This window comes from Mytilus trossulus, chromosome 4 (assembly GCF_036588685.1).
Source record: "Mytilus trossulus isolate FHL-02 chromosome 4, PNRI_Mtr1.1.1.hap1, whole genome shotgun sequence".
In the NCBI taxonomy this organism is placed as follows: Eukaryota; Metazoa; Mollusca; class Bivalvia; order Mytilida; family Mytilidae; genus Mytilus; species Mytilus trossulus.
Genome location: NC_086376.1, coordinates 27407395 through 27422841, shown reverse-complemented (window position 1 = coordinate 27422841; position 15447 = coordinate 27407395). Strand labels below are relative to the sequence as shown.

At 32.6% G+C, this 15447-nt stretch overlaps 1 protein-coding gene and 1 long non-coding RNA gene across 4 annotated transcripts in view; both read right to left on the bottom strand.

Moving 5' to 3' along the window:
• LOC134714996 (SH3 and PX domain-containing protein 2B-like) overlaps positions 1–15447 on the bottom strand; it is a 54078-nt gene that overhangs the window by 15872 nt on the left and 22759 nt on the right. The window contains exon 1 of one of the 3 annotated variants that reach the window (XM_063576805.1): positions 366–620. The exons of the other annotated variants lie outside the window; for them this stretch is intronic. Within the exon in view, the coding sequence (XP_063432875.1) occupies positions 366–451 (86 nt within the window). The 5' untranslated portion in view covers positions 452–620. Of the gene's footprint in view, positions 1–365; positions 621–15447 lie in introns of those variants that run through there. 3 annotated transcript variants of the gene reach the window in all.
• On the bottom strand, positions 4312–7953 carry LOC134715000 (uncharacterized). Its single transcript, XR_010106602.1, has 3 exons — positions 7815–7953; positions 5475–5632; positions 4312–4542 (listed from the first exon to the last, which is right to left on the bottom strand). It is a non-coding gene; the product is annotated as an uncharacterized LOC134715000 (long non-coding RNA).

Genomic DNA, 15447 nt, shown 5'->3' with positions numbered 1-15447 from the left:
CTCATCATATTCTAATATAAAGCCAAGATTAATTTTATATATACCCTTTACAAACTCACAAACCATTTTTCCAGTTCAGAATAAGCCCGTCCTTATATATGCTGTATGCTGAATGCCTAGTTGGCAAATAAGATAAACATCTATATATTTTATCTAGTCATGCCAAGGACGCAGACATCACTTAAAACTAGTAGTCAGATAATGAAACACATTTGTCACTTTCTAATTCCACTGTGTTGTTAGATTGCTGTATCATTGAAGTATGTCTACATTTAGTCTTGCCATGTTACCCGACAACTTATATTTGTACATATATAAGAAAAATAAAAGTTCACAGTCTTCATAAATAATTATTAATAACTTACATATCATTTTGATGAAGGAGACCATTTCCTCCCTCTTGAGGATGTTTGCCAGAAATTTTACACATAAATGCTTTTACTCCCTTCATACTTTCATCATGTTTACCTATACTTCCTCACACATTTGTTTTTTTCATATTTACGATATATGAAGGCATGAAATATTGTAAAAACCACAATGTACAATGTATAATACACTGTTTACAAAGGAGATTTCATAAACACTTCCTATTTACGCTACTTATCAGACTAAGACAGTATAATACTATACTGTAAGTGTTTCCTGACTGTTCCAACATTTTTTCATGTACAATCTTCCCATTTTTATATATATATTTTGGGGTAATATCTTTTAAACCTTTCAAGTTAATTGATTTATGTAACTTTTCCTACTCAGAAGGAGGATATAAATTACACTTTTATTACATCACTGTACGTTAACTTATCTGTCGTTACATCACGAAAAACATTGTTTTTAAAAGCATGACCGTATCAGATGTTTATTTTCAAGATTAATAATCCCCTATCAGTGATAACAATGTTCACCTTTTAAAAACTATCCCATTGCCTCAATTGACCGAATTTAGGGAAATCATTTTTATTTATTAAATATTTTTTTGTTTACAGCCAAAAGATTGAGACTTTTAATGTTGCAACTAAAAATATATATATATATATATCTTCATTGTGATCATTTCATTTCATATCAACTTGAAACCCCCTTCATTCATTTGTGTCATTTATAGAAATCCTTCACATACGCAATATTATTTACATCAAAATAATTGACCTCTTGCTTATAATTTTAGTCATGCAAACTTATACAGTAAACATAACTAAAATATCAAAGCATGTATTGTTAGTAACAGAAAATTTTATTTAAGTTTACTTTATACCCTTAATATGTATTTGGTGTTTTATTCCCATAACTCATATTCATACTGTGGTTTAGGCAATACAAACATTTACAGGCTATAGACTAATACGTGATCAATATTCACAAAAATATATCTTTTACCATTTGTATGTATGTTTAAAATCATCAAAGATAACACATGCAGTATAATGCAGGCCTATGGAACGCCATGACTGTCTTCTGATGTTGATTGTTTAATATGTTCGGTGCTTTATCCATTATATTCAGTAGTATGTATATTATGTTCAGTAGTATGTATATTATGTTCAGTAGATATCCCATAATGTTCAGTAGTTATTACATTATGTTCAGTAGTTATTACATTATGTTCAGTAGTTTTGACATTATATTCGGTGCTTTGGTTATTATGTTCAGTAGTTTCATTATTATATGCAGTGGTATCTAAATTATGTTCGGTACTTCTGACGTTATATTCAGTACATTTTTCATTATGTTCAGTACTTTCGACATTATGTTCAGTAGATTCAATATTATTTGCAGTACATTAAGTAATACCTTCAGTAGTCCCGGTTTCTTTATATTCAGTAGATTATTCATTATGTTCAGTAAAAGCATCAGTATTATGTTCGGTTCGTTCAACTTTATGTTCAGTGGTTGTATCATTATGATGATGTAGTAAAAGTCGGGAAGTCAATTACGGAAATTGTCAGAAAAAAACGAACGCGGATATTTTTGACGGACGTTTTATTCATGCATAAATACCTTTACGTGATTGAATGAAAATGGAAGAAATGGAAGCAGTTTTAAATCGGTGTGGTTAACGTTCCCAAGTTGGCATTTTCCACCAGGAAAAAATAACTCCTGACTTAATTTGTAAGTTGTCGCTACAATATTTCGCATATTTAAGTATGAACGACAGGAGAAAAATAATGGAATGAAGAAAAGCTTGTGTACATTTCAGCAGCATTATTAGGACTAAGAATTATAACAAGTTTTTCATTCCCTAAAGAAGCACTCGTATTAAGCTTTTCCATTCCAACTAAAATTTAAAAAAAATGCTTTTTAACCGATCTATTTATGTACCGGATCGGTAACTTTATCATTTATTTAATCAGAAAATCTACAATGCCATTATAAACATGTTGTTTGCTAGGAGTCTCTCCCCCCCCCCCCCCCCCCCCCAACCCCAAAAAGAAGGAAATAGCCTTGCTCCAAGATACTATTTTCCTGTATCACATGGAGCTTGAATTAGGATAAATACGTAGTATGGAAAAAGTAACTACAATTCGAAACACAAAGTCCGAAGGCACATATCAGAAAAAAAGAAGGTTTGTTTTGGCAAAGCTGCCGAGGTAAGGCTCTCTATGTTTAAAATATACATGAAATATTTGACACTTTCCTTGTCTGTTCTATGAATTAACACCCTATCTCTAACATGCCAAGAAAATTCCGGTAAACCACCTACACTACCAATAATTTACCTACACTTTTTTGGTACATTTCTACCCTCGTGCATATCAGTACTGTAAGGAAAGACTGAAAACTTATAATGTTATATTTTCAATGAAATCAGTACTGATTTTGTTAGTACTGTTTTAGTAATGATTTTGACAGTACTGTTTCAGTACTGATTTTGACAGTACTGTTTTAGTACTGATTTTGACAGTACTGTTTCAGTACTGATTTTGTCAGTACTGATTTTGACAGTACTGTTTTAGTACTGATTTTGACAGTACTGTTTTAGTACTGATTTTGACAGTACTGTTTCAGTACTGATTTTGTCAGTAATGATTCGGTACTGATTTCGTAAGTAGTGTTTCGTTACTAATTTCTTCAGTACTGTTTCATTATAACACTGTATCTGTATAGTGATGCCTAGTTGTTTTGTATATTTGGGGTGGGTTAATTGTTCTCTTTGACACTTACCCCATTTCCATTCATTTTCTATATCGTGACATGTTAATGATTTCGTTATTTTTTTTTTTTATTTCTCTGATTTTTGTTGTCCTGCAGTGGTTCAGCTTTAGATCCAGTTCTTCGACAGTTACTTTATCTTTTTTTTTTTTTTAAATATTCTGGCTTTATGTCATATTTATTGTCAGAATTGCATCTTGTGTGGTCTACAAGGTTTATGTTTTTAATACTTTTATTTGACAATACCATATTACATGTATTTATATATTGCTTGAGTCAAATCAGAACATATTGAACATTGGAACTCGATATATTACTTTTGAGAAGATGGGTGGATGGATTGATGTTATGTGATCCAGTGGCAAGTTAAGTACAGGAAGAGGACATGATACTCAGATATAAATACAATGTAATTAACATATTTTGTACAGAACTAGACCAATAATGCACTGAGCTCCTTTTTAACATCCTAGTTCACCACAAGGAGAAAATCTGCTATAAGACATGTCCCCCTACATGACAGGTACCTTCAGACTGAACAGTGTATGTTTTTCTCCTTTTACTGTGAGCTGAGGGAATATTCAGAATACGACCACTTTTTTTAGTCTAACTTCTCATAAATAAATTTCCAATCATATGCTCATTGTAAGATTTTTAATGGTTAAATACATTTATTGACAGATTTCTTTTTTTTTGTATACCTTAATCATGCTGCAATTTCATTCACTTGTAATGAGTTTATTGTGAATAGTAACTTAGATACTTGTATGCATAACTCTTGTACTCTTTCTTATAAAACTGCAGAGCGTATTTTACGAAAAGAATATATGAAGTTTGGTGTTACAATATTCAGGCATCCCGTTAACGGGGAGTTGAAAGGGTAAGAACTACATTACTCAGTAGAGCATGTTCACATGCGGACTGATGACTTTCAGAAACTCTTGGTTCGTAGTTCCTCAGAAATCTCTGATTGATTTGAATTACAGACATACAAACAAAGGTACATTTTGTAAAATAAGCATAAAAATTTAAAGAAACTTAAGATTTCCAACAGACTGATTAATGTCTGACGGAGGTCATTTGGTACATAATTAACCTTTTTGATTTTTGAACATATATGGTTTGCTTTTCAAAATTAATGTTTATTGACAGAATAAAACAAGCTGAAGAACTCAAATTTTTGTTCTATCTTCTTATCAACTGCAATAACTTCCATCGAAATACAATAAACAGTAATCTTAAGAATGAACAGCATTAAAAAGTAAAAAAATGTGTTTTTCTCTCCCTCAATTTAATGTTTTTTTAAAATAACTGTTTCATAATTCTGCTTCAATGTTATTTTCCATTGCTCTTCCTATGCATGTGATATATATCTTTGCCAACTTGTTTCTGGAAAGGAAAAAGTGGATTACAACATTTATCATTTTGTTAAAGTCCAATAATAAGATTAAACATAGGTCAACCATGACATAATGTGAATCAGTGTACATGCATTGCTAAAGGTGGTATAACGTTAATTATAGAAGGTTTATATTATACAGGGAGAAAAATGAAAGAAAAAAAATGGAACAATGTTTGATTTACCTACTTGAAAACTGGCCTTGAAGTCATTAAACGTTCGAGTCAGTTATTTATTCAAACTCCAAAATCAACAAATCAACCAATCAAAATGCTGGATTTCAATTTTCGACCACGATTTTTTTTCTCCGGGCACTGGGAAAATTTTGTAAGACTTCAGGGCCTGATCTTATACGATTTGGAGAAGAATTTTAGTGTCCCAAGTCTGGGTTCATGACAAATGTCCATGTTTTCAATACGGGCTGCACTTTTAACATTTTTAATTCGTTTTGTTATAAATTAGGTCGTTAATTTTTCTGAATTAAATTGTTTCATATATTGTTTATTTCATGGTCTTTTGTAGCCGACAATACGGTATGGGTTTTCTCATTGTTGAAGTCTGCACAGTTGTATATTATTGTTCACATTTACATCGTCTCAAATTTGGTGGATAGTTGTCTCAGTTACAATCCTACATATGCAATAGTTTAAAAATTAAATAAAAGTATTCTTTTTGTGAAGTTTTTCATTATTAGTACCAGTGGAAATTCTCATTATGATAAATTACTATCTTTTAAATCTGTTATTCGGTTACAGAGAAGGAGATCTTTGTTTATATTTCCTTTAGGTTCCTAAGTTCAACTATGTCCTGCTGTAACACTCTGACATCTTTGGATCGGCAACAAATAAAATTATAGGAATAACTGCAAATACTTTCTTTAAAAAAATCATAATTGAGTGTAAAACTATATATATATACCTACCTTTCAAATTATTTCAATGTTCTACTGTCACCTTTCATACCAGTTCTATCTCTATCTCATATTTTATCTGTTCATGACAATTTTAAGTCGTTGATCTAAAACTTTATTTTCCTCATAGACTTAGTCTTTATGTTCTGGTGGGATCCATTTTTAGATACCTATAACAATATATCATACTGCATCAAATACTTTGCATGCATTTATAAAAAGTTGTTTTTCCCAACATGCATGTTATGGTATTAATTATGGACGTAACATTTTGTAAATTGTCCTTTGCAAAAATACACCATGAGATAAAGATTGCATCGATGATTTACAAAATTCTGTAAAGTGGTTCAGGAGTTATTAATGACACTTACGTGGGACATAAGGACAAGATATGTTCCATATGTGAACACATTCTCACTAAGAAAGTGTCACCAGAAGTGCAAGTCAGTCATCACAACGGATAATGTTTATGTGATACAGTAAAAACAGTAAAACCATTGGTAGTAAAATTGTGCGGGATGTTTAATTTTCAACAAATGTAAGATTGGTCACCTTTAATCGGATGCCTCATATAGCATGTATAGAAAGAGAGTGCCATGATCTCTGCAGGTTAATAACTATTGCAACAACTCTTCGAGAGGCCGTCGGTGGCCTTTTGTCTGAATATGCAGCAGGGCAAATTCCTGTCCACCTTCAATATGCTTTCGTTGTCCAGTGGCAGTCCAAGTTTTATTGACCTTCTTTCACCCCAGATGACAATTTTTTACAGGACTTACCTATTGTACTTATTTAACAATTGTTTTGAACATGCATGTAATATTTGCTACTGGACATTAAGCAAATTTTTAATACTTGTACTCTAATATGTTATTATTTTGAGGAATCTCAGTAGGATCATTTTAAACTACTAGAACACACCCGTGAACAAACAAAAGGTCCTGAAATGGAGTATTTTGTTTAATCAACTGCATTGTCCTTTATTAGTTTTAAATAAAGTTGAATTCTTTGATTCGCTGTTTTTCGTCATGCCCGCTAACAAATTGAAAACTGTACCTATACGCCTTATTTTTAGTCCAGATTTTTAGTATTCGTATTGTTATCTTAGAAAGTCTTACTGATTAAAATACTACAATAGGTAACAATATGACAATTTAGTAGTGTCAACAATGGGAATAATATGAAAGCCAGCCAAATAGGACATTGGAAAATTGTCTGTTTTCTGTTTCTTGGTTTATTCTTGCTTGTCGTTTGAGGCAAACTTTGTCGTTCTGTCTCTTTAGTTTGTGTGTATTATTATAAATTAAACGAATGTAACACCAATTTTCCATCTTTAAACAAATTTGTTGAACATTGCGTCTGTTATTTAATCTCTTTTTAACAGAAGGAAAACACTAAGATTAAATATAATCAACAGAAGTATAAAAAACTATGAACTAAGTCTTTGAAGTTAGATGCATGATTTTTGTTATTAGTTGTTAGTGGCTTTGAACTAGCTGTCAGTATCTGCAAGTACTCTCAGATCTGTATTTAGTGTCTTTTTGTTGAGTAACGGTAACGTCCATTATGTTTTTGTTACTGAGATGTATTTCTATTTGCATTCATCTGTTATTTAAAGTTAAATAAGCCTTTTTCAACTGAATTTTATAGTTTGTTGTTATGTAGTACTGTTACAACTCTGTTCCAGGTTTAGGGGGGAAGACCCTAGCATGTTTAACCTCACCACATTCTGTATATATGTTCCTGTCCGAAGTCAGGAGCCTGTAATTCAGTGGTTGTTGTTTGTTGGTGTGTTACATATTCATTGTTCGTTCATTTTTGTACATGAAGAAGAACCGCGTTAGTTTTTTTGTTTGAATTCGTTGACATTTGTCATTTGGTGCCTTTTTTAGCTGACTATGCGATATGGCTTTGCTCATTATTGATGGCCGAATGGTGACCTATATTTGTTAATTTCTGGTCATCTGATCTGTTGTGGAGAGTTGTGATTATTCCGCTCATTTTGGGTGCCACGATTGGCAAATAAAATATATGTTGTTGCTGTTGTTGTTGTGTCGTTGGCAATAATACGGCATTTTTTTTATAAACAAATATATATATATATGTAAATCGAATGTTCTGTTCCCTTATGAACAACATAAATTTGAACTAAATTCTTGAAGGGAAAGACATTGTTTTTGTATAAATGTCAACAGAATACAGAATGTTGTGTCAACAGAATACAGAATCAACATTGTGTATTCTGTTGACACAGTATACAGAATGTTGATTCCGGCAAAATATATGATCTGACAGGATGCTCACGGAATAAAACATGTGATGGAGTAAGACATACATTTGACTTGTAAAACATACATGAACAATAGCAATCCGTAGATGATTCGAAAAGGATCCGCCATCTCTGACTTGTCGTAACAATCGTCTCTTTCTGTAAATTTAAGAATTTCTACAAGTGGCTGGTAAACCGATATTTTCTCTGCTGTATTTCTGTATCCTATCCTTCCCGGCTGATCAACTGTTGTCTCAAATTTTGCCGTTGATGTTATTATCGTAATCACAAAAGCGCGTCAATATGGAACATACAATTGCCTATTGTAAAACGTTGATGTGATTGGATTTACACATGACGTCATTCATTGTTTACAAACGTTATTTTTGCACTCGCACTGACATTTCAACGGTGATCAACAGTTCAACAGTTCAAACTTCTTCTGGATTGAATACCACAATGGGATTGAAGGTAGATCAAGGTATAGTAGTACATTGAATATATTAAAACTGAGAAAAGTGTAGCATAGCTAATTCAAAACATATTACGTTAGTTAAAAAAGCAGAATACGCGTTACACAGTGGCGGACCCCTGCCCCTGGGGTTCCGGGGGTGGGAACACCAAAATATTTTGGACGTTCAAGCATTATTCTATATATAATACTACTTAAAATATTTTATTTCCCCCATTTTTTCGCTATAATTTATTAATTATGAAATCTTTAGGCGACTGAGTTGGAACCCCCCTTTTTCCTTTTATCCCGAGTGTTTGGAACCACAGGCACTTGTTGACCTTCGTATGGATAGAAACAAGTGCCTGTGTTTGGAACCCTCTTTTAAAACAATGGGTGGATCCGCCTCTGGTTACAGAACTTTCTGTAAATGTCAAAATAGGTATAAAATCGCGGGTTGTTTTGGATATACATATTATTACTTCTTTGCCAAACCTTATTAAATAGATTATAGTATTAATATTTGTCAAATTGATGTTTGTTAAATGATCAGCCTAAACATATGATTGGATAAAGGGAGGTGCGGTACACCCCTCGGCGTAAGAAGGGAGAGGGATCCGAAGGTTGGACCCCTTTTTAACGATAAATGCATAAATTTGAAAAGGGAAATCTATTTGGAAACCCTATCTCCAGATTTGGAACCCCCTTTTAAAAATGTGTTTCCTATTTTGACAGGATTTTTTTTATAGGGCCCAATGCTTCATTTAATTTCGGAAACATTTTAATATATAAGTCCTAGGTGCCTACAAAATTATTTCATCTCGCCACATTGACTGCTGTGTTTGTTGCTGTTCAGTTGTTGCTGCATATATGTATATTTTTATATATAAGTGATCTCGTTTGAAATGATTTAACAACAACATTTCTGTTACTTCTGTTTTTTTTAAATATTTTTTTAGCATACAATGTGATCTGGGAAATGCGATATATGGGTTTGCTCATTGTGCATTTGATGTGGTAAAAATCAGGGGCGGATCTCGGATTTTTGAAAGGGGGGCGAAGATATTAAATTTTGCCGAGCGGAGCGAGTCGGAATTTTTTTGGGACCTTTTTTGGGCTAAAAAAAATAAAATAAGTGTTATATGCAGCATTTAAACGGTTCCTGCCATGGCTTGGGGCATGCATATCTTATAGTTGCTGTAAAGTGTAAGGGTTGGACATTTTTTATGCTGTATTCTCCCTATTAATTGTCTATCATAAAATGATAGTATTGATCCACAGCTATGTACTGATATATTTGATGTAGGACTTGTCAGTAAAAAATAGACATGGAAATTAGATGAAATTTACAATACGACCGACACGAGTTAAAAAAGACAAACAAGCAGTTTTTATCAAAATGTTTGATTGATATGTTTCACCCAACATAACTTAGGGAACCGAAGTCAGGGGTTCCAAATCCACCAAAGACTACGAACGTGTCTGAAATGACAACGAAGTTATGAATGACGGTCAACAAATGGAGACATAAAAGTCACATCCAGTAGGCAGGTTGCATGCAGTCTGGTCTTGAAAAAAGTATTCAATATATATAAGTCCGGCAAAACAGACATTCCAGTCAGACATGCAAACCCCGGCCACAAAAAATACGCCCGTTTTTATTCATCATGTTCATTTCATGCTAAATATTTTTGTTGGAAATTTTAGTTTTTAATAGCAAAAAAGTGGACAAGACTATTGTTTTCAATCCAGATACGGCCAACATTTTTGTTTAAGGTGGTATGGGAGTCTAAAATAAAAATGATAGAATTTGTTCATACTTTGCCAAAATGTAGTATCTATTGATATATGTTGAAATAGATAATGAAAATGATAGGTCACCGCGCATTTTCTCAAGCTACAGGACACGACAAATTGGATTATACAGGAAAAAACACCATTTTGTGGTTAGAAACTAAACAAAATGATAGAATTGTTAAATACTTAAGGAGAAGATAGCTTTCAGACAATGCTTTGAGAATTTCTAAAGAAAAGATAAGGTCACCGTGAGTTTTTTCTAGCTAAAATACAAAATATGAAAATTCCATGTAGAATCCAACAGAAAATGCACTATTTAAGAGTTACCTCCCCTTAAAATGGCAATTTAAAATAAAATAAAAAACAAACAAAAATTATCCTCATTTGCAAAAATATTTAAATGTATAAGTTATATTCTTATAAATTGGTTCTTTTAAAAGAAAATTCATATTGAATATCTGCATTCCTGCATCAAATTTTGCTAACATGATAGAAAATCTGGACCTTTGGTTCACTGTTTTTTACAATCCAAGATGGAGGAAGACACCCATACCACCTTAAGGCAAGAATCAGAGTCATTTTTTTTTCTCTCAAATATCTCAGACTGCCTCCTCAAATCAAATGGTTCGTACCTGAGACTTGAAATCTTTCTAGAGCTTTTACTGACTGGGGATCATTCAATTTGTTAAACATGTTTTCGTACATGTAGGTAAATAATATTGTGGAACTTTTTTTTTCATGACAGTGTAATAGTCTATAGAGTTTTTACCATTATTTTCTGTTTAGTGGAAAAGTGAAATAGAAGTCAATACGTTCTTGTTCAATCCTGTGTCGCTTTGAAGGTTTCCTGATTGTCATGACAACCTCAGCCTAAGCAATGTGTATTACTGTAATTTGAATTTCAAAATGACCGAGTGCCGTTTTTTCAACGCACTGGTCAACTCCACCATAGCAAATCACATGACTTTGACAATCAGTAAATACCGGCCAGCGAAAAATGTCTTTATAAGTAAAGAATTGTCGTATAAAAATTAAATACTCGGGAAATGGAAAAGTTCACGAAGTCTAGTCTGATTAATCATTTTACAAAAAACAAAAAAACAGAAAAGTCCGAGCAAAGGGGGGGGGGGGGGGGGGGGGGTCGGGGCGTACGCCCTCTTCGCCCCTCTCTGAATCTGCCACTGAAAATCATTCAACAGTCTTCCTATTTTTATATTGTAAATAAAGATGTCTGTGAAATATTTAAATTTCTATTTTATTTTGGTACCGGCTATGGTTACATTCAATTTGAAATGTAACAGTCGTAAAAAAGTTATTGTTACAATGAAGTTTAGGCTATATCGCCGGAATGCAGACCTAGGGTTGACTAAGGAACTACATAGAATACTTACGAGTGTAACAATGATATTTATGTCTACGGTTACATTGTGTTATTGTTACGTAAATGCACTCAAATGAAAAATTATTTTTTACAATATTTTATGCATTTTTTTAATTTTAATTTGATTGTCAGTGTACACACAACCAGTATGTTGTTTCAGTCCGATGCATTTTTGGCCCGGTGTAACCACTCTCAGTGGCGGATCCAGAAATTTACATAAGTGGGGGCCCACTGACTGACCTATATGACCCCCCCCCCCCTAAATCCACCTCTGACTCTAAGCAACCCTCACAAACGAGTAATTGGGTGGATGGGTTGGGTGGCTCAGTGTTGTATTAATATATAAGAAGATGTGGTATAACTGCCAATGAGAAAAGTCTCCTGTTCATATAAGTCGTAATATGTAGAAGTAAACCATTATAGGTCAAAGTACGGTCTTCAACACCGTGTCTGCATGAGCTCTCACCGAACAGCAAGGTGTAAAGGGCCCCAAAAGTGACTAATGTAAAACCATTCAAACTTGAAAACCAACTTCTGAATACCAAACTCATGACTTAAGACAATAACCTTTTTTGTATTGTTACAATCTCAAAAACGTGTCCGATAATTTAAGAATGTGTCCGGTTAAAAACGCCAGAATATTTCAAAACTCATATACCCCCAATGATACTCTGTAAAGTAAAAACGCAATTCAATATTAATGGTGTGGGATACGATAGAACCCGTATTGTTCGGTTGGATTGTAAATGATTAGAAAAAAAAGTCAAAGCAGGTGCCAAAAAAAAATCTGGAGGAAAGGTTTAGTAATCCGTACAGACAAATGTCCAAGGTATGCTACACTGTGCACGATTTCTTCTGCTTGCAGACACAGACTATAGGTCTGGTTAAAAAAAAATGCACAATAAAAAGTTATTTTTATTTGAAGCGCTTTAATTTATGATTTTCTTTATCAATATGATTATCATTATTATAAAGTTCAGACAGAGGTACTTCACAATTTAGAAAACTAATACATCATGTACATTTTATATTGTATTTTCTTCCCGGTGCTTGACCACTCAACTGTATGTCATTGATAAATATTAGTTTGTTCAGCATAGGTAATTCATAACAAGCATAACTGCAGGCTAAGTTTACAACACATAATTAACTATTGATTACTTAATGTCCAGTGGCAAATATGTCATGCGTATTTAGAAAAAAAACCATTAACATTGCATTTAATAAGTTTTGTAAAGTTTAAATCATCGTTTATAAATAGTAAGTAAATTCTATTGTTTTAATATTATCCGATGATGCCTATAAATGTCTTTTTACAAAATGTATGTCTATGAGGGTACTGCTCGACCGGCGTCCCGCAGAAGTGGTTTCCCCAGTGCAATTTGACATGTTTATCAAATCATTGACGTCACATTGACGCGTTTTTGAGGAATCGGACACGTTTCTGTGTGCTACCATAGATAGATGTATAACATCTCTGGCTAGGTGCTACATATATGACTATGTACGATAAATTTTCAATTAAATTAAATTTCCACTTCAATCTATTAAACATTAATGTACTTTTGTATAAAGTAGTTAGTATATATTTTTAAAATGTCTTTCGTCGTTGTTTCACTCTTATTATAAAGAGCACATAACTAGACCGATGGTTAAAGCTACACGTGTATGAAATACTTGCCACTGGCAAACACCAATACTTTGATGATGATGAATTAAATTATCATATTTTCCTCTTTTTTTATTTAGAAACAAATTTCAACTTTGATTGATTATAATATTATATATACATGTAGTATCAGAAGTCCAGTTCATTAGTGATTACTGGACTTATGGTAGTATATAAAGTAATAAGTACATTTTGATGTCATACCATTCCCTTCCATAATTGTGCATTCTTTTTATTTTTACTTATTAATAACACAGAAATGAGGAAAGTTTTAACATAAGATAATTTATTGTAGCCTTGACCTGTTGGTGACCTTCTGCTGTTGTTTTTTATTTGGTCGGGTTGTTGTCTCTTTGACACATTCCCCATATCCATTCTCAATTTTATTATTTATAAATTCATTACATTTTCTTTCCTCAGAATGATTAACAGCAATGGAGACAGGAGCAGACATGGGAATGTTCGATGTGAAAATTGAAGACCTATAAACAAAATGATGTATCTAGACAACATGGCACTCATCAGAAAAAAACCCACCAACATTTAATCATGAACCATTGAATCCTGAGTTTCGTACAAGTACCAAAACATTAAAGGTGGATGCTCATAATGAGCTCATTTTAGAACTAAAGTGTCCTCTTGAATTACCACTGTACATGTAAAAAGACACATCATATCCGGGACTGAATTGAGGAAAAAAGCCAGGAAACTGACATTCAACAAAGCATTCCAAAGAAAAGATGGCATAGGGGGAGAGCAATGAAACATGAAACATGCAAAATTAATTGTTTCTTTGATTGTTTTATTTATGGGCTTTAAAGGGTCATAAAATAACCAAGGGGCATGAAAATGACAGAGATTTTTGCCACAAACTTTACATGTTGGTATGACATTGAATGTTTTATTATATATTAAAAAATGGTTATGATAAATAAAAGAAATTCCAGTTATGATTAAAAATAAGGTAATCGAGACATTGTTTTGTGTTGATTATAATGCATTGTCTAACATAGTATTACATATAACTGCATTAATTACAACATATTTTAAGCAATAGCAAAATACCAAAAAATGAACAGTATTGAAGATTCTAATCTAAGACTTGTTTGATATATATATAAATTATGCGCTATTATACAATTGATACTGTAAAATATCAGCCTCGAACCACAGTGTGAATCTTCCTGATGTCGAGTGCGTATTATTTTTATAAACACTGAAAGACAGTCACAATCAAAATCAAGAAGTAAGCAAAGAATCACAAAACGAAAGGGCATTTACAACAACACATTGAAAAATACATATATAAAAACAACACGAACTCCATTAAAAACCGGGAGTGAATTCAGGTGCTCCTAATGCGTAATATTTTTATAAACACTGAAAGACAGTCACAACCAAAGTCAAGAAGTAAGCAAAGAATCACAAAACAAAAGGGCATTTACAACAACACTTTGAAAAATACATAAAAGACAACACGAACTCCATTAAAAACCAGGGGCCGTGTCAATGAAAGTATCCTAGGATATGTCCTAAGATAGGTCTTAGGACATTATTTAGGATGGTCTTAGGACGTGTCTGAGACATGTCTTAGGATGTAAAACAAAGCTGTCTTAGGACTGTCCTAACTACGATGGTCCTAGGACCATCCTAACACATTTATTTAATTGAAAATATATGTAGAGATTTGTATGACATAGATTAAATTGTATTTTAGAACCTATATGTAAAGAGAGGGAGGATGACTCTTATATAGAAAACAATTAACCCAAAATAAAAGTTAAAAAAAATTTCGGGTAACTAATGAATACGTTATTAAATATGATAAAAGATATAAATGAATTTAATACGAAAACAAAAGTAAATGGTCACAAAACTTTGTGATATTCGTGCTGCAATTTTAGGACATAAACTAGTTTTGTCCTTAGGTCCACTCGATTTCATTACATGTATCGAATCAGGATTAGGTAAAAAAAGAAGTAAACTTTTTCCCATATTTGAATTATTTAAAATATGTTGCTTATGATGATAGTATTGTTGTAGGCTTCAAAAAAGGCAGCACGAAATAATTTAATATAATACAATTAAATCTTTAACAAACATTAAACAATATTTTTTTTTAATTAATTTTATTTATGATAGTTTAATATTGTATTAGTATTTTTAGTATTGAGTTTATGCATATTTGTTGTTTTTTATTACGTTTTAGGACGATGTAACCTTTAGGACTATCCTAAGACACCTAATTGTATATCCTAACTTTAGGACCAAGTTTAGGACATATCTTATTTTAGGAGACTTTCGTTAACCCGACTTAGGACTAAGACGTGTCCTAAGACCATCCTAAGACATGTCTTAGTCCTAGGACAGCTTCGTTGACACGGCCCCGGGAGTGAATTCAGGTGCTCCTAATGGGTAAAA